The 24,687-nt window shown below is 37.5% G+C and overlaps 1 protein-coding gene across 2 annotated transcripts in view; it reads right to left on the bottom strand.

The window, feature by feature from the left end:
• The window catches only part of Tmtc2 (transmembrane O-mannosyltransferase targeting cadherins 2), a 415,948-nt gene that overhangs the window by 161,146 nt on the left and 230,115 nt on the right, over positions 1–24,687 (bottom strand). For both annotated transcript variants that reach the window (XM_042263186.2, XM_076553853.1), the window contains exon 4: positions 24,164–24,278. In XM_042263186.2, coding sequence (XP_042119120.2) covers positions 24,164–24,278 — 115 coding nt within the window. The remainder of the gene's footprint in view (positions 1–24,163; positions 24,279–24,687) is intronic.

A 24,687-nucleotide genomic window follows, 5' to 3' on the forward strand; every position in this document is an offset into this window, starting at 1 on the left:
TGTGTATAGAAGGATACTGCCTTCACCACTGAAGCAATGATTACTCTCCTGACACCAGATGTTTCTATCAGCTGAGTGAGCTATCTAAGACCTAATTGGAATACCCAAAGACAACGCATCTAAAAAGTAAATGGAATAGTAGCTCTTGCTCAAAATTAAAACAGAAGGCAGAGAGATGAAAAAATTAAACAAACAAAAAAACACAACCTCTCCTTAGATTGATAGCATCTTCAGGATCAGATGCTAAAACCAGAAAGCTGATTGTCATGGCTAATCCCCCATTGTTTTTCACAGATACATGCTTTGTAAAGTCTCCAGAGTCACTGACTCATAGGCTATGGCTCTTGCTTGTCCCTGAGGTTCATCTTTATAACTCTGTTAGAACCCTTTTTATCTTTCCTACCACCCGAGTAACTGAAAAAGCCCACTAATTAGTCTCTACATAATTACATTTCCAAAGGGCAAATATGCTATTAGGATAGATGGAGTGAACGTGTTGGGGATGTGCATGGATCTGACTCTGTCTAAAGCCGATATGCCTGGAGACCGATGTACTTGGCCTCTTGGGATCACTATGCTGATTCATTATAGTCTGTCACCTTCCAATTCATAAAATACACACAGAGCAGAGAAGAGCACGCAGTGTGATAATAAAACCCTCACAATCCTGCCCTGTCTCATAAACGAAATAATGAGTGAGTTCAAGTCAGATAGCTACTGTGACTGATTTGCAAGGGATAAGGATTTCACTGATCACTTTACCTTTGCTATGTATGCTGCAAAAAGTAAACAAGCTTCAGATGCAAACAGTGCTCCAGGATAATGAGGAGGAAAACAAATGACATGGAAATTACTACAATTGAAGGCAACAGTGTGATAACATGTCCCAATCTAAGAATGGGGAATGGGCACTTACACAGCCAAGTGACATCATTAAAGGCTAGTGAGCACACAAACACACAAACAGATTAAAAAAAAAATTGTCAACAGCCTGATGTGACAGAGGAAGAAGAAACTGGAGTCTGAGGATTAACAAACTAACTGGGGGTCTGAGTTAAAAACAGCAAAGCTAGAATTGGGTATAGTTTTTCTGATAATGAATCCCATGCTCAGAGCTGGGTAGAGTGGGACACACATTTAATCCTGGCACTTTAGAGAGAGAGGTAGGAGGATCAAGAGATTAAAGTCATCCTGGACGATGTATGGAATTCGAGGAGGGCCTGTGGTATATGAAACAAAACATCACATACAAACCCTGCAGGCTGCCAAGGGAGAAATGCATTTAATAGTCTTACCAAGCTATAAAGCCTTTGAACCACAACAATGGTCACCCCAAGATATCCTAAAGAGTGCAACATGGCACTTACATCTTAGGGATTAACAAAAGTCATTTAATTGGGCTTAACGCCTGCTTAAAAGGAAAGAATTCATGTCTACTACTATAAAACTAGTCCAGTTCTTTTGGGTGGTGAGACCATGGAACCTAAAGGAGACCAGGGACCATCATTGTCCTGAACTAGTATAATCCTGATTGTATTCCAAATACTTATCCTTACAACCTGCACCTTAATGTAGCTTTCATCCTTTGTCAAAGAAGTTTTTTTTTTTGCAGCAGAGAGAGATCATTGCATAAATCTAAATGTGGTCACAATGCAGAAGATAATGGGCCACGGGGCTTCCCAAGCCCTAATGAAATGTCTACAACACATGGAGAAACATAGAGGGAGGAGGAGAGGAATGGTTGAAATAACCAGAGGCTGCAGGGGGTGGGGGGTTATGTCTCCTACCAGACAGTGTCTTCCAGATACTAGAAGGAAGCTGCACCCATGAGATCTCAACAGGACTAGCTCCTAAAGAAGACCAGCACAATGCCAGAACCAACTGACATGCCAGTGTGGATAAGGGAAATGGCCCAAGACCTCACCACTAGACCAACAGCTCTAGACAATTAACTTTGGCTAAAAGGGAAATCCAGTCTTCTCCGTCACCCTCAAGTGGTCATTCTTAAACACATATACATTGTAGCAACACCAATGGACTCAGCAGGTTGTACTGATATATACACAAAAGTAATTAATGAGGTCATGAATTGGAGAGGGAGTGCTCTTGATAGAAGAAAAATTTTAAAAAAGATATTCGTTTCCAGATACACATAGACTATCTACTGCTTTGCACTAAAACTCAAAGTTTGTGTAGCTCTAGCTTGTCTTGATACAGTGAAAAGGAATCTCTCATCTTGAAATTCCATACTGATTTTAGATACATCCTACAAAATGGTTAATATCAGGCCACATTTACAAATCTTACAGTTTGCTTTGCTAAAACATATAGCAGAGACAGAGATCACTCATGGTACATTTGTTACAATGATAAAAGTAGCTGCATTCAGTCAGGATTTCCAGCATGCTAAGCAGTCTACATATTTGTGCATATGTGTTAAGTCACAACAATCTTACAAGGCAGGTTATTAGACCTGGCTCTGTTTTAAACATGATGAACCTTAGGCAAGAAGATCCATCCATCCATCCATCCATCCATCCATCCATCCATCCATCCATCCATCCATCCTTCTACCATCTATCCTATCCACCATCTATCTATAAGCTCTATCATTCTATCATCTATCTATCTATCTATCTATCTATCTATCTATCTATCTATCTATCTATCTATCTACCTATCTATCTATCATCTATTTATCAACTATATCTATCAAATCATCTGTCTGTCTGTCTGTCAATCTAACCACCCATCCAACTAGCTTTCTAAGATGGAGTCTCACTATGTAGCTCTGGCTGGCCTAGAACTCACTATGTAGACCAGACTGTCCTTGAACTCTCAGATATCTGCCTGACTCTGCTTCCTAAATGCTGGTATTAAAGGTATGAACCACCACACTCAGCTAGATACGAAGACATTAATTGTAACATACAAAGGACTGTGCATATAGTGGTAAGTACATGAAAATGAAAGTCTGACATTCTGAATATAATTTGACTTGAATTATACTTGATTATTCATACCGAAAGCTTTTCCATGGCTGTTCAAATCAGTGACATAGCATGTTTACATACTGGCCAGGAGAATAAACTCTTCTAGCTTCTAAATATATTAAAAAGAAGAACACATTTGAATATACCACCATACCAGAATATAGTCAGAAAGAGTTTTATACACACTGTGCAAAGTTGTCCTGAAGGCAAGGGAGGGAACTTTTGGTACATAATAACACAAGCTTATTAATGGGCACCCTGGCAGTAGGATCAGGATCCATCCCTGGTGCATGAGCTGGCTTTTTGGAGTCCACCACCAACACTGGGACACCTTACACAGCCTTGATGCGGGGTGGGGGTGGGTGGGTGGACCTGACTCTACTGAATGTACCAGGCTCTGTTGACTCCCCATGGTAGGCCAGCCTTACTTTGTTGGAGGAGGGAATGTGGTGGGGGGAGGTTGGAGGGGTAGGAGGAGGGCAGGGAGGAAGATCTGTGGTTCGTATATAAATAAATAAAAAAAATCCCTTAATAAAAAAAGTTTTAAAAATAAAAATTTAAAAAATACCATATGAATGATAAACTGAAAAGAATTATACCATTTTTTTTAAATTATAGACAGCAGGGTCATTTATATATATATTGGTGGTGGAAGAATGTGAAGTATGGAATATTTAAGGAATATTTTACTTCTCTCATTTCTCATGTTCTTCCATTCTCTTAGAACAGTCCCTCAAACTAAGGCCAGTAATGAATTATAGAACCCCGAGAAGGAGAAAGAACAACTCTCTGTTTTAGTCAAAGAAAATACACATGGACATTTGAGCTACGAGCTGTAACACTTAAATTCTAGAAAATTTATGTTAGGGCACACACAGACGGGCAGAGAGAGGTACAGACACAGGTGTGTAAACACACACACACACACACACACACACACACACCAGCAGTAGCAGAAACAGAATGTTCTCTCTAAGAATTACCAATATAAGCCGGGCGGCAGTGGTGCATGCCTTTAATCCCAGCACTCGGGAGGCAGAGGCAGGCGGATCTCTGTGAGTTGGAGGCCAGCCTGGGCTACCAAGTGAGTTCCAGGAAAGGCGCAAAGCAACACAGCAAAACCCTGTCTCGAAAAAGCAAATAAATAAATAAATAAATAAATAAATAAATAAATAAATAAATAAAATTAAGAAAAAGAATTATCAATATGTGTCCAGAATTTCTTCCAGGGGAAAGTTTTATCCATCTTTTCCTCTAGGGTCCTCTAACAGCCTTTGTTCTAAAATATCACTTAAGAAATAATCATAGTAGTAGTGTAACTTGATAAATGAAAGCCAGTCATAAAAATAACTATAATGGATTGGGCAGAGTTAAATGCATAATTAAATATAAGTGGTACAAAAATCCATAGTTGGCCCTAAATACTGACAGAGAGAGGAGGAAACATTTATTTAGCACACTGGTTTAAACCAGGGGTGCCTTTTCCACCCCAGTGAGTATTTGGCACTGTCTAGAAGATAAAAAGTATGGTTGTCATAACAGGGGTGTTGGCCACTGGCATCAACCAGGTATTGGGCAGAAATGCTGGCCATTGGCATCAACTCTGTATTAGGTGAGGACACTGGCCATTGGCATCAACTGGGTAGCAGGAAAGGACACTGGCCATTGGCATCAACTGGGTAGCAGGAAAGGACACTGGCCATTGGCATCAACTGGGTAGTGGTAGGGATGCTGGCCACTGACATCAACTGTGTATCAGGTGGGAACACTGGCCATTGGCATTGACTGGGTAGTAGGCAGGGATGCTGGCAACTGGCATTAACTGGGTAGAGGGCAGGGATAATGGCTATTGGCATCAGCTGGGTAGTGGGTGAGGATACTGGCCACTGGCATCAACTGGATAGAGGGCAGGGGTGCTGGCCACTGGCATCTGAGAATAGGATGGGAAGGCTGATATCATTCTTACCAAGAAAAGGCAAGACTACCTCCCCAGCATAAAAATTGAGAAGCCACAATTAGTTTTTCAGGGTAAATAACTGCAGCAAATTTCTTTGTTAATAGTTTCTTTGTATATCTGTCAACTATACACACCACTATAAAGAAAACATAAAATGGAGAAAGGAAACTAAAAGTATTTTCTCAATAGAAACACAGTATATCATTGTTTTTTTTTTCTGTTTTTATGAAGAGAAAACTTATTTTAAAACCCCCCCCCCAAAAAAAAAAGACATATCCCTCCCACCTCTGAGAGTACATCTGAGGAAATTGTCAGTGTCTGTCTGTAACAAGGCTGGCTTCCAGACACACATGCCAGTTTACCCACGGTGCATTCACATATCATCATATCACACCACAGTCCATAAATACATGCAATCTGGTTGTTCTCTGATGCTAGTGGGGGATAAGTTCAGAATGCCTCTTGGGTACCTAAATCTACAGAAGCCCAAGACCTTTACAAATGCTGATAAAATATTTGTATTTAGCCTACTTATATTCTCCCACTTGTATGTTGTATTTGTAATGCCTAACATGATATAAATGTAAACAGTTGTTGTACTGAATTTCCTGGGAATAACTAGAAAATGTCTGTTCAGAGCTACGCATGGTGGCAAACAGTTATAATCTCAATACTCAAGAGACAGACAAGGAAGAAGAGTTCAAGGCCAGCCTCGCCTACATAAAGAGTCAAGGCTGGCCTAACCTAAATGAGACCCTGTGGAAAATGGCAAGGAGTTCAGTATGGTTGTGACTTTTTCTCTTAATGATTTCATTTAATGGTTGGCTGAATTTATAGAAGGAATACTCAGAAATAATCAGTGCTGATCATGTTATATTTTTTCCATTCTAAATTGAACTTTAAAGTTTTAAAGATATCATTGTTTGAAAATACAGTATTCCAGTAACTTGATTAAGGAAAGTCCACCAAAGTTGTGATAACAATTCCAAAATAAAACAAGTGAATGAAAATTACAAGTCATGGGGCAGCGAGATGAGTCAGTGGGTAAAGGGATTTAGAGAACGATGAAGGACTTGATTTGACCCCAGAGACTCATCACATGGTTTTCCCAGACCTCCAGAGGTGTGCTATGCCAAGGCTATCCTCCTCCCCAAATAAGTTATAAAATAAATGCTAAAGAATTCAGCTCTTCTGCCTTGAGTTCTAAAGGGAGTTTTTAGAAACACTTGAAATAAGAGATATCCCAAAGTTGGAGTAAATAAAGTACGTGAGTAGCTGAAAAGACAAGTACATTCAAAATGTAGCCCAGTGTCTGTGCTGATATCTACATAAAACTCAGGGGACCAGGACACTGCTGAGAGCCTTATACATCCTCACTGGAGAAAGAATATGGACAATTAGTTAACTGCCTTTGGATTTTTTTAAATTATGGCAAAATATGACATTCCTATATTATGTTAATATATTAAAGAGTGTCACTCAGCCTAGTATCAAACAATGAATAAGATAATTTTTGAGTGAATCTTTTTGGTTATGAAAACAAACATGCAAGTAATCACAACCATATGCAAATTGTGCCATGAGAAAGTACAGCATGTTGGGAGCCCACAAAAGGAACATTTTCCCAAGATGGCGGGTCAGGTGAAGATCCTGGAGAAGCCAAGAAACAAAGGAGAGAGCCAAGAGTACTGAGAATGGCATTCCAGACAGAGGAGCCTTGCTGTGAAATGCCAGAGTCCCACAGGGTGGCATTTAAAGCCTAACAATAGCAATAATAACAGGCTTTGTGAAAATTAGATGACATCATCTATGTAGGAGGAAGCATTCGGGAATGGGAAAAGCCAGGGCAACTGACAATTAAGACTGTACAACTGAGAATGGGTTGCAGTTGTGAATGATCTCACTCCACCCTTGCCATCAGTCAGAGGACAGTGTCTACTCACAATGGTTCCTCCAGTGTTTTAGAAACACTAAGCTCAATTGTGAAGAAAAACAGAATATCCACCTGCAGGTGAAACAGTCCTCTGAGAAATATTCCATTTGATCATCCTTTAACACATATAGGAACTTTAAAATGATTAGTTTACCCCCCACTCCAAGACACAAAATAAAATTTACATCTTTATTGATCTTTCCCTGAATCAATTTACATGTGTGAAATTTCTGAGCGGTAATTAATTAATATATGTCAGAGTCGTGTTTGAACTTTGCATTAACTCAAACGTCTTAATCAAATTTGCTAATTTAGCTGCCTCTAATAGTGAGATTTTATATCATTTAACTGTGACATGAAACTAGAGATGAATTGCCTCTTTTTGTTTTTCTTCAAAACTTATGCTCACTTTTAGGCAATGAGTATAACAGGATACTTAAAAATGAATCCTTAATCTCTATTATTAAATAAAGTGCTAATTAACAGCAAGGCATATAGTCACAAAACACGCATACCTGCATATTCTCCTAAGTAAACTAGGAAGCAAGCACAATTATGAAGTAACTACATGGCTATAAATGGAATCAAATTCAAAGTCCTTCTAAGTACGGATTGTAATAAAGGTGCTCAGGTTTTAAATTACATATTTCCTAAGATTCTAGCATAAGAACTGAGGCATGCACCTTCTGGGCCTTAACCATTATGCTAGGCATAGTAGAAGGAGGTAGGACCAAATCAGTGCACAGAAAGGCTTTATTATATGAAGCCATACAAAATAACAAATACGGCTAGGATAGGGAATTTTAAATAAAATTCTTCCTTATATTTAAATGCATACAAAGGATGAGTTGTTGAGTTCTGAGTGGTAACCAGACTAGGCAATAACCAACTATATAAAACCATACCAAATAGTTCATTAAAATTTTATAATTTAAGAGTAAAATAGGAGCATGAAATTGACACACTTGAATTACGCTTTTAGACATAACCATGGTCAGAATTATTACGCTTTGCCCAAAGAAATAATTACATTAGTAATATTTTCAATCTTAATTAATCCTCTGAAATTCTAGAAAGGAGGAAACTCATGGGAATTATCAGATGGAAGAAAAAGAAGCTGAATTTCCTATATAGAAAAAGATTCAATGAGCTTCAAGTGAGCAACTCTGAGCTGAGGGTACCACTACAGACACACCTGTGCTTTCTGCTCCAGGGCATCCTGTGGCCACCAGATCATCTTTAGACGATATTGCATCTGATGTCTAAACACCAGAATTCTCCTGACTTGTATTTTTTTCCTCCCAATCAAATGCTCCATTTTATCCCCTTTCTTTAATGAAAGGACTGTGAAGATTTGGGGCAGGGGGAGGTTAAATGACATTTTTACAAAGACTTCTTTGTGCAGAAAAGTACTAAAAGAGGAAATATATGTCAAGGAATTTTGCCCAGAGCATGTCCCTTTTACTTATTAGAAAGTATTTAACATGGTTGCTATGACAAACATAATTGGATATAATACTATTGTTACTGCACGTGGTTATTGTACAGCATATGAACTGTGGACAATACTAAAAGACGGGTTTTGCTTGAAAATGTTAAATTCCTCTAGTATGGATAAGGGGTAAATTGTTCTTCTATACTACTTGCTTCTACTGCATAGCAAAGAATGTAAAAGGGACATGGGGGGGGGCGGGGATAAACAATCAAAGGCCACAGAACGAACAGGTGCAGGCACAGGATTCCATTACATGGTTCTCCAAAGTTGGAACTGGTGTCAAAATGTGTCGTCTCTGAAGTGTCAAGTAGGTTCCAAAAGAATACAGGTTAGCTTCCTCTTTGCTCCCTCTCTTTTGACACAGACCTCTTTATTTATTCTAAATTGAATGTCATGTCGACGTTGACAGCTTAGTAAAGCATAGCTATGACCTCTATTTCATAAGGAAGATGTTTCCTTATAACCTGTAAAATGGGGAGCAGAAGACACCTAATCAAAAGTAATTGTTCAGACATGCCATGCAAAGCCTTTATCAAGTCATATTAGAGGAGAAAGGAACAAAACAGAAATATAGTCTTTGCCTTCAAAGAAAAACCTGAGCAGCCTCAAACAGAACATTTCTTAAAAAGGTATGTCTGCGGTGGAATTTGAATGATGAATCTAAATATCTTTATATTCTATCATAATAGCTTCTACTCAGGTAGTTTTGACACAAGATGCTACACAGTTATTATTTTAATTAATTCTCTCAGGAAACACATAAAAGTGCCATCTCTACTTTGGAAGAGGAGCTCGAGGGTCAGAGTGGCTGGGGAACTTTAATTCATATAGCTGTGATTATTGTTGGCTCTCTAATTCTCAGAAATGTACTGAATGCTAACATTTGCCCAATATTCTCTGTACTTGTCTTCTGATGTATTGTGGCTACATTTTCCTCTACATGTCAAAAAATAACAGCAGGTCTGAATAGCATGAACATACCCACATGGTTAACGTAGTAAAATAACAGTATTCAATAGAAACATAGAAAGCAAACTGGTACAGGGTGAATACATAGTGAGAAGTTTTTCATAGTACTTCTCCCCATCCTCATAAGCAGGAGTAGAAGGGTTTTATAAATTTTTTAGTTGATATTTCTGTACAGAAAAGAAAATAATCTGTGCTTTCTATCTCCATTGAAAAGACACAAGACGAGATCAAAAAGTTATGTGGTTTTTAAGTTCAACTATTTCTTCTGTGGCCTACATTGTCTCGATATTAAGACGTCTCTCTTCTCAGTCCTTCATTGGTCTCATATACTTTATGCTTCTTAGTTACTGGTGTCCACTCTTTCTTTTTCTTTTATTTCCCTCTCTTCTTTCCCTCCCTCCCTCCCTCCCTCCCTCCCTCCCTCCCTCCCTCCCTCCCTCCCTCTCTCTCTTTTTCCTTTGTCCTCCACTCTTTCCCTCCCTTCCTCTCTCTCCCTCCCTCCCTTCCTCTATCTCTCTCCCTCCCTCCCTCTCTTCCTCCCTTCCTTTTTCCTTCCCTCTCTCCCTTCCTTTCTACACATTCTTTGTGATTTGCTTCAAGTGCAGGTAAACTACACTCTCCAATGACAACCTTTAACTGGTCTAAAATTGAATCCAAACCAATACACCCAGAAAGGGAGTCTTCTTGGGGGGGGGGCAGGAGTCATCCTTGCACACTAGATCAATTTCTTTTTATAGAAAAACTTGCGAGTGAATGGTGCCATGGCTTTACAAAGAACCAGCCAGGAAGTAATTGAAAACAGCATAAAATTAACATCCAACAAACTTTTCAACTTTTATTACTGTAGGGTTATATCAAGTTTCTAAGCATATTTTATTTAATCCTTCCAAAATAACACTAACATAATCCAATTTTCCAGATGAAGAAGACAGATTAAGCAATTTTCCCACGGCCGCTCATGGGAACCATTAGTGGAAGATCTGAACCTAAGTCCCTGTAATGCCCAGCCCTCCGTCTGAGCTGCTCCACTAAGCTGCCTTCAAGGCACAAAGGTGGCAGAGGTTTTTATTTTTATGAAAGGAAACTTTTCCTTCTATGCCTCTCTTTCCCATGAAAACAAACACGTTTCTTGTAAGCCTATATATAGTCAAATCTGCTACAAATGTTTTCCCTACCCTTTAAATTCATTTTGTAATGTAAAACAAAATTGAGAACTGATTTAAATGCACTATGCACCAATGATTGAAGTCTACAAAGAGATTTGTAATGCTTTGCCGTTTATGGAGGCTACCCAACATAGATGTCTACTTAGCATGGAAAGAGAGGCATTTGTCAGTTGCATGGACCTCATTGCCACATAGTAATTCAAGAGGCCTGGTCTCCTCAGTAACTCTCCATATAGTCAGATTATTGGGTTATTTATTCACTCATTAAAACTGTATTTTGAAACTGTCACTGCAGGTATTTAAGGAGCAGCAGAAGGTATAAATTATCTGAAGAGCAGTCACAAAGCAAGGTAACTGGTATCATGATAAAGGATGAAATAAGACATACATAGCAAAATGGAAGGAAAAGAGTAACAAACTTGCTTGTTCAGGCATCAAGAGGAAAAAAAAAATCTAACATCTGTGAATTTCAAAGGAATCACCACACTCAAGTAAATATTTCAGAGAACAAGAATGCTTCAAGGACTGCTTCCATCGCAGATATGGTTATAATCGGGGGTTAGAGAAACTTCTCTAGGTACACAGTGACTCTGGGTAATGTGTTCACTTTAAACAAGAATGTTTGAGAAAGCAAGTGTTTTCTTTGTTCCTTAAGAGTGGTGCTTTAACAAATATATGTACACATATATATGTATATGCATATGTATATATTACAAATATATGTATACATACATACACACACACACACACACACACACACACACACACACACACACACACACACACGAGACAATAAATCACAAAAGGCCCAAAGGAAGCAACTATCACAGGAATAGGTGTTATGTCACATGGACAATTCCTAGCCTAAGCTAGATGAGCTCCAAACCTGAACATCCAAGTCCATCTTTTTCTCTTGAATAGATATTTCAACCTAAACCCAGTTTATTCACAGAGGTCTGTGGAAGTCATCTTCTAAGAACAGAAGGAAGACACCACTTCACACAGTATTTCTTCTCTTGTTTTCTTATGTGTCTATGTGGGCAGCATGCATGCAGGTGTATGTTCACATGTATGTGAGCACAGATGTTTGCAGAGTATATGCCTGTGTGTATTAGCACAGTATTCCTAAAATTGTTTTGGGTTGTTTAATTTGGGATACAGAGGGGAGGACAGTTTCTAAAATAATCTATAGCATATCTTATATACATGAGTATTTGAGGAGAATAAATGTACCTCAAGCAACAATAGTATGTATACATATACCTCCAAGAAAAAAATAATCATGTACTCACCATGTGCTAAGCACTGCTCTAGACAATTTGTAAATACACCAAAATGATGCCTTTTGGAGTTCACATTTTTCTAGTTCAGAGTCTTGTCTGCAAGTCTGTGTGTGTCTAAGTGTGTGTGTGTGTGCATGTGTTTGTGTGCATGGGTGTATGTACGTGTGTGTTTTGTGTGTGCATGTATCTGTGTGCATGTGTTTGTATGTGCGATATACTGGAGATTGAATCTGATATCCTTCACATGTTAAGCATATATTGTATTGTTAGAATGCATCCCACATAGATTTTTCAACACTAGAAAAATTAAATAGGAGTTTAAATTCCTTATTAATATACATATTTATAGTTACATAGTGTGATTTGTGTATTTCACAGCAATAAGTGCAATGCAACGAAAAGAATTAAAAGGGGAAATAAGTGTGAGAATCATAGAGGCGGTTGGTTTTGCTGTAAATAGAGTCACCCTCAGCTGGGAAGCCTTACTCAATAAGGGGAATCTATAAGCAGGTAATTGAAAGAAGCGATAGGAAATGTGATTCAGCCCCAGAAATAATGTGCTATTTTGCATAAATAAAATATGTAAGACATAAGTAGCAGATGACACAATATTCGTTTCAAATTCATTATCATCTACATATCCAGATGCCCTCAAACTTCAATTACACTTTCAGCAACTTTACTATCATGTAAGCAAAACCTTAGTTAGGCTCTATATAACAGAGAGAATAAATTAAGTGTCAGACAATATTACTCTAATTCCTGGTGTGTCTGGAAAATAATTCGTAAGCCACAGTAATTGGAAATCTGCAGCGGACTGATTGGAACTACGCAAATAACAAATTTACATCTGTTCATTTTTCTTCAAGAGCAGAGACTGAAAGACACTCTCTTTTCATAATGCAAAACCTCCTTCTGAGAACACCGAAATTAATTTAAATTCTGCCGTGCATCATCTGCACTCTCCACGTGAAGATAATTTTAGGAAGAACCGCAATAGGAAGGCTCCTGGTCCTTTAGGCAACTTCCAATCAGGTTTAAAGTTAAAAGGAACAAGAAGCAGTCATTCAGGGTGTGACTGTAAGCTGCAGTATAAACTCTCTAATGGGCCTTCTAATACACATTCTCAGTTTCATCTCCACAGCTCTGGAGGGAAATGATTACAAAATTAAAGTTCTTTTAATGATATTTCAGGAAAAAAAAAAGCCTGTATACAATTTGTTCCAGCATGGACTCTAGGTTAATGCCTTTTCCCTGCTACAGAGTCAATACGAATAACCATTTCTCTGCAGCACAACACAGCCCACGTGCTGCTGTGTTGCAAGGCATCTGAAATAGGATCCACGTCACGGGAATAAGCACAAGCAGGACCCAGTCTCGCTCTTTCTCTTTCTAGGCTCATGGTTACTAAAAAAAATTCCACTTTCGATGCTTGCTGGATCAAGAGCAAGGCTGAGAGTTCAGCTGCAGTCCCAGACACGGGAGCTACCATGTGCCGTGGCCACAGATGTAAAACAAATGAGTGTGAAGTTAGTTGTTTGATTCAGTTCTGTCCAGAAGCCTGTGTGAAGCACCGAAGAAGCGCCAAAGACCTCACCCTGGACTAGCAATGAAAACAGAAATAATTTACATCGCCAGCTCCCACGGAGCTTTTAGTGTGCATGTTAAGTTCTTTGGTCTTTGTGCCCACATTATCTCAGAAGATTACATCATTCTCTGAGATTCCCCGTGGCTTTCTATGTGCAAGATGGTCTTCTCTGAACACTTTATGTAGAAGAATCAGGACCCAGGTATTGACATCCCAAACTGTGGGTATTTTATTTTATTTCTTCTTATTATTCTGGAACATAGGGTTATGCAACCTGTGTCAAGATGCTTAAATATTGAATTTACCTATGGTTCCACTAACTGTCATTTTAGTTAGCCTTTTATACATTATACAGATATATTCAGTTGAAAATCAGTTTTAGTTCACACAGGTCCTCATAAAAGCTATAAAAATGAATTCCAGATGTTTACAGGACAGCCAGAAAACACCTAAAAGTACCCAGGCAAAACTCATTTTTGCCCTTCTCCTACCCTTTGCCTTGTGTTTCTACTAAGATTCCCACTTTCATTTCTTTTTTTTTCCTTCCAGGCTGAGTTAAGACATCCTCTGCCTTGTTATAACTCCACATGGGTATCATCTGGAATAGAAGTAACTTTGAGCCAGGCATAGTTGGTGCATTCTTGGAATCCTAGCACTCAAAAGGTAGAGGAGAGGATCAGGAGTTCAAAGCCAACCTTCAATGCTACCATTCCCAGCTTAGCATTATATCATATATATGTATGTGTACAAATGGTCACATCTGTGTGGGTCCTTGTACCTATATATGTGTGGAGGTTGGTGTCAGGAATCTAACTCAGTTACTCTCCTATCTTATTCTTTAAGGTGGGGTTTCTATCAATCAAGAATTCACCAATATAACTAGTTCCCCTTTTTGATTGCTTCAGGGATCCCCCACCTCAGCCTTCCATGGTTGGAATTATCAAAGAGCTGCCATATCCACCCTGCATCTATGAGAGTTCTCTGGACTGAATTCTGATCCATGTAATTGTCTGCCAAGGGAACCATCTCCTTAGCACCAACATATAATTTTAAATTCAGACTTCAAGCTACTTGAAGACAGAAACTATACTTTCCTTGTGAGTTAATTTTTATTTTCTAACTCAATGGCTCTTACTCTGAAAACACTCAGGATTTGTTGGGTGAATTTGCAGATATGATAGTAGTGAGGAGTAAAAGACACAACTTCAGATCCAGCCACTCTTTCTCAAAACCATGTGAAAACCGTCGATATTTGCAATAGGTGTTACAAGAATGGGGGATTTTTAAGTATTAGGAAAAGAGTTCTCACCTCAACAGCTAAATCATAAAGTCAACTCAGGATAAATCACAGGAATCAGACGTGTAAACTAACTGTAGAAAAAGATGGAGCTGAAACACACAGGTGTGAACTGCAACTCTGCTGACCACCTTAAGGCCCAAACAGAATACAAGTTCTCAAGTTTACATGGAAAAGAAGACAGTGAGGTTGTAAAAGCGGATTATAGGGGGGAAGTACCCCAAGTGTAATCCCCGTTCTTTCTGGAAAGGGATTTTACTGGGCTAGTCCTCCTTCAGCTAAGACTTTACCATCCAGAGTGCCTTAGCCTGATGATACCATAAGTTAAACTTTAGTTTTCAGCATGGTAACATAATAGATATTTTATCAAAAACTGAGTAATTCCCATGCAAACTGCTTATACTTTGGTCCTCTATACTACCTTGACTACACAATGAGGGAAACACTATGAAAATACAGGTACACAAGGACTTACTTCATCTGCCTTTTATCTTTTTGTTTGTATATAACTCCACTGAGGACTGATGCTTAAGGAAACTTCATACCAAGCACCTCAAGCACACATCCAGCTTCCTTCCTCAAAGCCCCACAAAAACTAACAGAATACTGCTGAACTCTCCAAAATGTACTTTCACATTATATACAATTTATAATTTTAACCCATGATTACTTGATTTATAAAGCCATGAAAATTGAAATAGAAAAAAATTTATAATGTGTGTGTGTTTTCTTTTAATTGACCTGAATGCTTTTTAAGGCCATCTTTTCCACATTATCAACTCTTTGCCACTGAACAAACATCTGGGTCATTATATTAATTATCTTGTCTCAATCCATATCTGGCATTTTGACAAGATAGACTTATCTAAATATTTGAATGCTGTTAATCTTTATCAAAACTCAAGAATGGATGACTGAGTGGTAAAACACACTTTAGAGCATTTCTGGGTAATGCAATCATTAACCATGGCCAACCTGCCCTACTTTTAAAACCACTTATTTAAATGTCAAAACTTTCCAAAATAAATGCTAGAAATAGGCTTTTACTAAATCTATTTCCCTGTGAGAACAGTTAGAATTTCAATAACTGTACAAATTAGAACAGAAACTATCTAAGGGATAAAACTACACAATATATCTAACTACATGTATATATGCTTACCGAAACTCTAGTTTCGGTACACCAGTGAAAGAGGAAAAGATACCATAAATGCAGTACTAGGTAAAGATACCATAAATGCAGTACTAGGTTCGTTGGTGTGTTACTGAATAGCTTCTATTACTATTTCAGTGTTGCACAAGATTACATTTGTGTACTAACTGTGTGAGGAAAATTATCAAGTAAAACAAAATGGAAGATCTATGGTTACATGCTGGCACTTGCTCTTACCATATATCAAGGGCCAGTTGAGCTGTTCATCCACAGCATTTGCTAACTGTATCACAGTGAAATAACAAGAGAATCCCCCTCCCATTCTTTTTACGTAAAACACACAAAGCAATTCGGGAACGCCAGTCTGTAATCAGGAATTCTCTATTATTGGATGCCGAGTCTCCTGCTCAGGCATGCCCTTCCTCTATCACTGTGCTCTCCCATCCCAATGCATGTGGCAGGAAGTCCTGCTTTGACCTATAGATATTTGGCCACTGTTTATTTTTCTTCTTGTATCCATCAGTTGGCAGTTCTCAGGTGCCAACATTTATTTCCATACTTACACCAAGGTATCTCACCAACTGTGTTCTACCATCTCTTGTCTCCTAAACTCACAAAGGTTCTCAAAATTTAACCCTGAATATACAAACATACCTCTAATGTGCTTGTTATTATTGGATCTGTAACATTAACTTGACATTTCACTGTAGTAGTCTGAAGATGTTAGTCCCCAGTTTGTGAAGACTCTGGAATTTTTAGGAGGTAGAACCTTATTGCAGGAAATTTGTCACTGGAGGAGGGCTTTTCCTGTTTATGGTCTCACCTCACTTTATGCTCACTTTATGCTTGGGCTTGCACTTGAAGAGGTGACTGAGGATATGAGTTCTCAGCTTCTGGTCCCAGCTACCATGCCTGCTACTTATCTGGGTGGAACCCTAGGCCACAATAAACCTTCCTTCTGTGTGTTGCCTTCATTTTTATCCAAGCGACAGAAAAGTAACTAACGTCACATCCCTTTTCCTTCTTTGCTGCTCCCACTAAAATGACTTCCTTCTAAGGCAGCTTTGGACATCATGAAAAACATAAACCCTGAAACCTATGTAAGTATTTTAGTTTCTAAAAAGAATCTATTGCCTGCTGACCACTATTCTTCTGATTATAAATCATTGCTCCAACGGAATTGAATCTCCTAATAGTGAGATGTGTGGCAAAAATTTTGCACATAGCCCTTAAAGGGTCTGTTGAGTGCTAATATGCACTACCCAGGATGTGAACATATGTGGAAATAAGATCATTACAGAAGTAATTAGTTAACTCTTGCTTGCGTATGATGGGCATTTTTATAAGAGGTTGGTCATGTGAGAATATAGTTGAACACCAAAGATTCCCAGCCAACCACAGAAAGGGTCAAGAAACCTGTCCACTAAGGCTTTATGCTCCTCACCCTAGCTGAGTGTGAACTTATGAGACAATAAACCTCTATATTTTTAATCCATTCAGTTTAAGCACTTTTGTCATAATAGCCATACATAACAAAAGAATGCATGAACCATCACTAATATACATGTCCAAGGAAATGAATACAGTTCCTCAGGGACATCTGATTCAAGAGGCACTTTTGTTAGTTTCGCTTTTTCAAACAGGGTCCCCTGTAGCAGACTCATGTCAAATTTGCTGTCTTGTAGAAGAGGATACTGAACTCCTAACCCTCCCGCTTGCACCTCCCAAGAGCTGTGATTAAAGTAGTACATGACCACACTTAGTAGGAAGGTTATTTATAAGACAGAATCATCTAGTGGTTGATCAAAATTTGTATTTCAGAGAATGTGGTCATGAATACCCATTACTAGTCATAGAGGGTTTTTGTTTTTCCAATCTCAGAGTTTCCATGACTTATCTAAGTAAACAGCAAGTATAGTCAGAAATCCTATGGAAGATTATAATAATAAAGCCAGAGCCACAACACCAAGATGCTGAATACCTAAAGGTCTGAATACACTAAATACAGAATTGACAGACATGCTTTATTATATGTTACAGCATTAATCCATTCTTAATTTGTTTAGAAGTCTTACTTTCTGAGGTAGTTGCTGATCAAACGCTCTTTTGACACATCTAGAGATCACTTTTTTTTTCATCCTGACTTTTTAAATTAAGACTGTAGTAATTGAAATGCAATATTAAACATCTCATCATTAATCCTGGACAAAATCCTACCTGCCTGCAGTCCTTTAATCTTTAATATGTTGCTATATCAACTATATTAATTCCAAGGCATGCAGGTATTTGTATTCATAAGTATGACTTGCCTATTGTGGTTTCAGATTTATTCTTTCTTGTTTGGGTCTTATTTTGATTTCAGGGTGGAGATGGCATAACACCCTGTCATATGTATGTATTTAATTTTGCCAGGTTTTGCTTTCAGTATAATCTAGCTTCCTAAAAATAAGAAAGACATGTATTTAGTGAAGAAATTCCATCTTCATTAAGGATCTGAAAGGGGCCACTTGCAAAGGGCCTTGACTTGGTTCTTTCCTAGGAAAAGATTTAATATGTTTCTTGAATTTTCCCAAGGAGATTGCTTTTTATTCTTTGGCCAAAACAGAATAGCTGCATTTTCCCAAGAAAGTATAGATATAACTTTTATGTGTTTACTATTGTGTTATTTTAAGTATTCACATATCTGTTCATAATACCTTTCTCCTTCTTGGGATTGCACATGAGATTCCCTATTCTGTACAAAATCATCCTTGCCAGAAGTTCCAGATCTTTTCATATTCCTGCCCATTGCTTCTCCAAATTCTAGTTCACTGATGCTGGGAATGTCTTTCTATATGCTGTGAAAGTATTGTTATGATTGCTTGATAAATAAAAAGGTGATTGGCCAGTAGCCAGGCAAGAAGTATAGTATAGGCGGGATAAGCAGAGAAGAGAAATCTGGGAAGTGGAAGGCTGAGTCAGGAGACACTGCCAGACACCGCTGCCATGAGAAGCAAGATGTAAGGATATCAGTAAGCCACAAGCCACGTGGCAAGGTATAGATTTATAGAAATGGGTTAGTTTAAGTTGCAAGATCTAGCTAGCAAGAAGCCAGGGACACAGCCATAAAGTTTATAAGTATTATAAGTCTCTGTGTGTTCACTTGGGTCTGAGTGGCTACGGGCCCTGGCGGGACTGGAGAAATCTCCAGCAACACATTGATATTTTCTTTTTACTTCCCTTGAATCTAAAAGTTGTTTTTTTCTCCTTTACAAGCTTCACAGATTGGATACTTGGATTCTAACAATACAGAACAAAAGCAAAATCTCATTTATCTTCAAACATAATCTCTCCATTAGAAAAGATGATCAAAAATTGATTATACTATCTTAAATTTATTATCTGCCTTCTGAAACTGAAAGAATAATGAAAAAATTCAATGTTCCACTGAATCACCTGTTTAAAAGAAAAAGTCTGCCTGAGACAAATCTGTATCAACAATGAAAAGACATCAACTATTTTTTTCAGCAAAAAAAGATTATATTTCAGAAACAAGTTATATTTCAGTTAAAAGGTTGAAAGACAACTATGTGTTTATGAAATATGTTGATGTAAATCACTGAACAATAGCTCAAGGGTTTTGTCTCAGAAAATATGTTATACTCTAAAAGAAGGCCAACACAGAAACACAGATCTGCTAAAACTAGTTTAAAATAATTTCTTGTATGAAACATACAACTTTAGCAATTTGCAAATACGAATAAACAGTTAACTATAAGCTATGCTATATGCTATTGCTGTCTATTAAGAATAGGATGAAACTGCCTTAAACTTCACACTGCATGGCTCTAGTCTGTAATCATGGACTGACGTCATATCAGATGCCCTAATGAATAGACATGTAAATGCTTTCTGAAGCATTTATTTAAAACAAATCTTGGCACAGATATGCAATCCCCCTACCAATTCAAACATGTTGTTATGCCAGAAGGTCAGTAATGCCAGTGACGGTGAGAAAAGTAACTTGCTGTATTCCATTAGATTTAATTTAAACATAGCAATGGCATTGAGTCAGAAGAGTGTTATGTTCAAATGACAGTTCATTATGTGTGTGACCTTAGTTGTCTCTAAGTCTCCTCTTCCTCATTCTTTTATTCCATTCAGAGGCCAACTGGGATGCCATATAAAAGACCTAGAAAAGAATGTTATATAGCCACTTCTGCCACTGTATGGAGGGGTCCTGGAAATTTTCAAACATCATTACATAAGCAGAGGATATAACCTGTGTGTACAGTTCTCTGAGGTGATTTGATATCATTACTGAGCCCTTCCCAGCCAAAAAAAAAAAAAAAAACACTCAAAAATTTGCAATCTCTTAAGGCATTATTCCCTCAACTTCAGACAAAACTCCACATCACTCAGGCTATTCTTACTTAATATTTTCTAAATCACTTTTTCCATTTTATTCCTGCATGAGTCAAGATTCAGATGTATGACTTAAAATCAATGGTTAGTAGTTTTAAATATAAGTATGAAAATAAAATTTCAGGAATTCATGACAAGATTAATTCTGACCACATGAATTATATTGTATCTGGCAGGGGGTTATCATTTCAGCAATTGTTACTTAAAATTTTAATGTAGTTATGAATATTTGCAGAGATTATATTATTCATAAAAAGTTCAACTGCCATGAAATATTTCTGATAATTTACAATACAAGTGGAAAAAAGAGACAATGAAACTTGGGATTCCCAAAAGCCTCTAAAGCTCATTAAGAAACACAGGTATTTCATTCCAATGTATAAATGTTTATCAATTTCGATTGTTCAACACAAAACATCTCCCCCACCCTTGTTATGGGTGGCTGAATCTAGGATGTCATACATAGTGGTAAAGTCATTAGCACTGAGCATCACATTTCCTGACAGAATTACAAAGCATCCTTGAGAAGACTCCTGACTGATGATAGGAAATGTATTCCGTGTGTTTCTAGTGCCAAAAAGGAAAGTCATTAGCTTGGCTTTTCTAGAAAGACTGAGAGAATCAGGTTTTGTTTTTGGGTTCTGTTGTTGTTGTTATTGTTTTGTTTTGTTTTTTTCCTGTTAAGAGCTGATTTAGAGCAAGAAGCAACCCCTGGACATCAGAGAAAAGTATGCAATGAAATTGAGATTATGCAAATCAGAAAAAAATATGAAATTTCCTTTTGATAGTTTCATAGTTTCTAGACTAGTTTTCTAGGAAAATGTTTTCTTACTAATATAAACAAATAGAAAGAGGTTTGCTACTATGTGCTACTAAAACCATAGACCATGTTTATTCATATCATAGGTTATGAAATTATTTTGGTACATTTTATTTATACTTGATTTTAAATCACAGAACTAACCATTCTGAAAAACAGTAATTATTGAAATCCAGTCAACAATGTAAGTTATATACTCCATTATTTCATAGACAGTGGTGACAGGTTTTAGTGAAATGTATGCTTCTTCATTTACTCTGATAGTTAATTACCATTTTCAAAATATATTGCAATTTTGTGTTGCACGTATAAATTATTTCAGTTATTTGAATTAGGAGGAAAATCAAAGAAAAACTAATTCTTCAAGGAAGACAATTCAGTGAAGCTTTGTGAGCTCTACTCTAGCACTTACTCTGTTATACAAGCACCCACATTTTACTTATAAGATGAATGCTTTAATTACACGTACAGTAGTATGCTGGCTAGTTTTATGTCTACTTGACAAATGTTAGAGTCGTCTAAGAGAGTACACCAACTGAGAAAATGCCTTCATAAGATTGAGCTGTGGGCAAGCCTGTAGAGCATTTTCTGAATTAGTGATTGATGGTGCACGGCCCAGGTCATTGTGAATGTGGTCATCCTTGGGCAGGTGGTCCTTGGTTATATAACAAAGTAGGATGGACAAGCCATAAGAGGCAGGTCAGTAAGTAGCACTCCTCCATGACCTCTGTATCAGCTCCTGCCTCCAGGTTCCTGTCCTGTTTTCCTGTTTTTAGTTCCTGTCCTGGCTTCCTTCAATTATGGACTATGATTTGGAAATGTAAGCCAAACAAACCCTTTCCTTTCCAATTAGCCTTTTGGTCATGGTGTTTCATCTCAGCAATAGAAACTCTAACTGAGATAGGTAGGATTGTCTAATGGAGTATTTTTATGTTATCAGCAAAGTATAAGCTGGGATAAAAACTCTTTAAACTACTGCCCAACAGGTACTGCCAATGAGTAAGTGACTTATTAACCAGTTGCCTTTGTGAATAAAGGAACAGTATAGTGGAATAATACTTGCCTAGCACATACCAGATTATAGGAATGATACTTGGCACTGAGGAGAAAGAATTAATCAGAGACTATTGATATGACTAATAGAGAAAATACGTTCAATTCAGAAGCAGAAATTGGCCAGCTTACTTACTTCTTTGCCTATACATCAAAAACAATCTATTTCACATTATAAGGCAAAAGGTCCTTTGAAAAATATAACTATATCCATCTTTTTATCTATACTAATGTATACATACAAAGAGATAGAATATGTACACAAATGTTAAAACTGATAAGGCTTTTTTTCCATGAAGTAAAACTATTATATCAGCAATAAAGTCATAAAATCATTTAAATGAAGAAGTCATGAGACACTATAAGAGGACCTAAGTATATTCATTCAATATTTCATTAAAAAATAATATGATTTTTCAATTACTTCAAGGAAGAAGAATAAGATGTACCCAGTAAAGCATGAATCATGAGTGAGAGAGGTGGGATTATACAAAGGTTTTACTCTATGGGAAGAAATTCTAGGTAATAAGGGGAAAAAATCACACCTGATACAAGTCCACACAAAATCCTCCTGACACTCTCATATCAGAGGCAAGAGATTTGTATTCCAATGCTAAGGTCCAGGAGGGTGAAGTCAATGTAAACATCAGAACACAACATTCTACAGAGATTCTGTGTTTTACTTTGTATGCCTACCTTCCTTTCTATTTATTTTTATCTTTAATGACATCTTATATCAATACTTACAGAGTAAGCCACTAAAAAGATTTAGATGACAAGAATATCCACACATACAAAAGTTCAAGCTTGGTGTTTTTGATACCTTATTGTGCGATATTAATGAAAGACAGGAAGTGGATGTCAAATTTGGAATAAGAGTGGCCACTTTCTTATAAGGAACTGGTCTTCAATGAATCCATAGCAACTCTGAAAAAAGCTTTCATAGGTGTTACACCATCCTACCCATTTTGCCTAGAATTTCATCCACAAAAGCATATGGCTTCACGAGTCATTCAGAGAAAACTTTCAAGGGTGAATACAGACAAAAAAATGGATGAGAACTAGGAGGTGGGGAGGAGAGAGCATGACATGAGATTGACAGACTTTCCTAGCAAGACTGAGAGAAGCTGGGATGTTACATGCAGAAAGCTCCAAGAGCCATCTTCTGCATGCCTCAGAGTCCCACTGAGAACAGAGAAACGCCAGAAACAGAAACGCCACATCAAATTCTCAAACAGCGCCAAGCACTTGGCTCTAACTCTCCCTGTATCTGAGCAACCCCAGGAGTTCCCAGGTACAGGAGTCAATAAACTAGACCCTCTCTTGTCTTTAAGCTAGATTTCTATTACATAGAAAAATGCCCCAAATGTCACCGACAGAGGAAAGGATTCAAGTTTAGTTTTCATTTATCAACTCAAACTCACAATACCTCTGGGAACCTTCCGTTTAAATGGCAAAGTCAACATAGCCCTGGAGATTTTTTCCAAACTCAATCCCGATGGGTATTTCAAATGACACTATTACACAAACTGGTATAATCCAGTCTCTTTGAAGAAGAGACTAGATGATAAAGAAGAAACTCTATCTAGCATCTAGAATCTTCTGCTATCTCCCTGGTTGAACATATAGTCTACATATACTTTGAAACAATCAAGATTTTAATGAAGGAAAAATAAATCAGTTAACATTCAATGTGTAATTTACATCTCTTACATTAAAGATTTATTTTTGAAATTTTATATTTATCCATCTAAGTTTGAGTGGAACATATATTTTGAAGTAAAAAAAAAACACTTATACCAACTGTTTGTTATAGGCCACAGTCTGTCAAAAAAAATTCAATCATATATCTATAAATAAATATTGTATGTAGCCTCAGACAGGGAAATCATAAATACCATTCACCTGCTGATCTCATAGGCCAATTTGAAAAAAAAAAGTTATTTCAGAAAAATAGATATCAACATCCCCATTCCCATTACTTAACTCAATGGTCTCTCTCATAGCAGGTTTCAAACAGGAACCTAACCAGAGAAAGCAAGGCATACTCACAGATTATACAGCATGTCAGCCATGTTGCTGCGGTAGTATAAAGCATTTCTATAGGCGCTTTCAGCTTCAGAAATTTTACTCTGACTCTTCAGAACATTTCCAAGGTTACCCCACGCTGGCAAAAAGAAAAAGAAGCATTCAGGCTGGGTGTCAATGCAATTATATATGACATAATATCCATCCATCAGGAAGTACCACAGGGGGCAAAAATCCTTCATAAAACATTTTATGGGAAAAAATTTATTTCCTTTATACTCTAACGTTTCATCAAGCTAGGAGATTAAATACATTTGAAGTCTAAAATAATTAAAGCAATCATTATGGCTCAAAGCTGATACACACATACAGTTCATCACAACGCCAAGAATAACGTTATCTTAAGATCACCTACAAACTCCATGTTCTTTCAAGTTTCCGTAGGGGTCTTCGTCATCTGAAATTATTGTATACATACAGGACTGGAAGCAGTAAGAAATCATCTTAAAATAAACCAAGATTTCATCCAACTATGAAAGAACTGATAA

This window comes from Peromyscus maniculatus, chromosome 18 (assembly GCF_049852395.1).
Source record: "Peromyscus maniculatus bairdii isolate BWxNUB_F1_BW_parent chromosome 18, HU_Pman_BW_mat_3.1, whole genome shotgun sequence".
Taxonomy (NCBI): domain Eukaryota; kingdom Metazoa; phylum Chordata; class Mammalia; order Rodentia; family Cricetidae; genus Peromyscus; species Peromyscus maniculatus.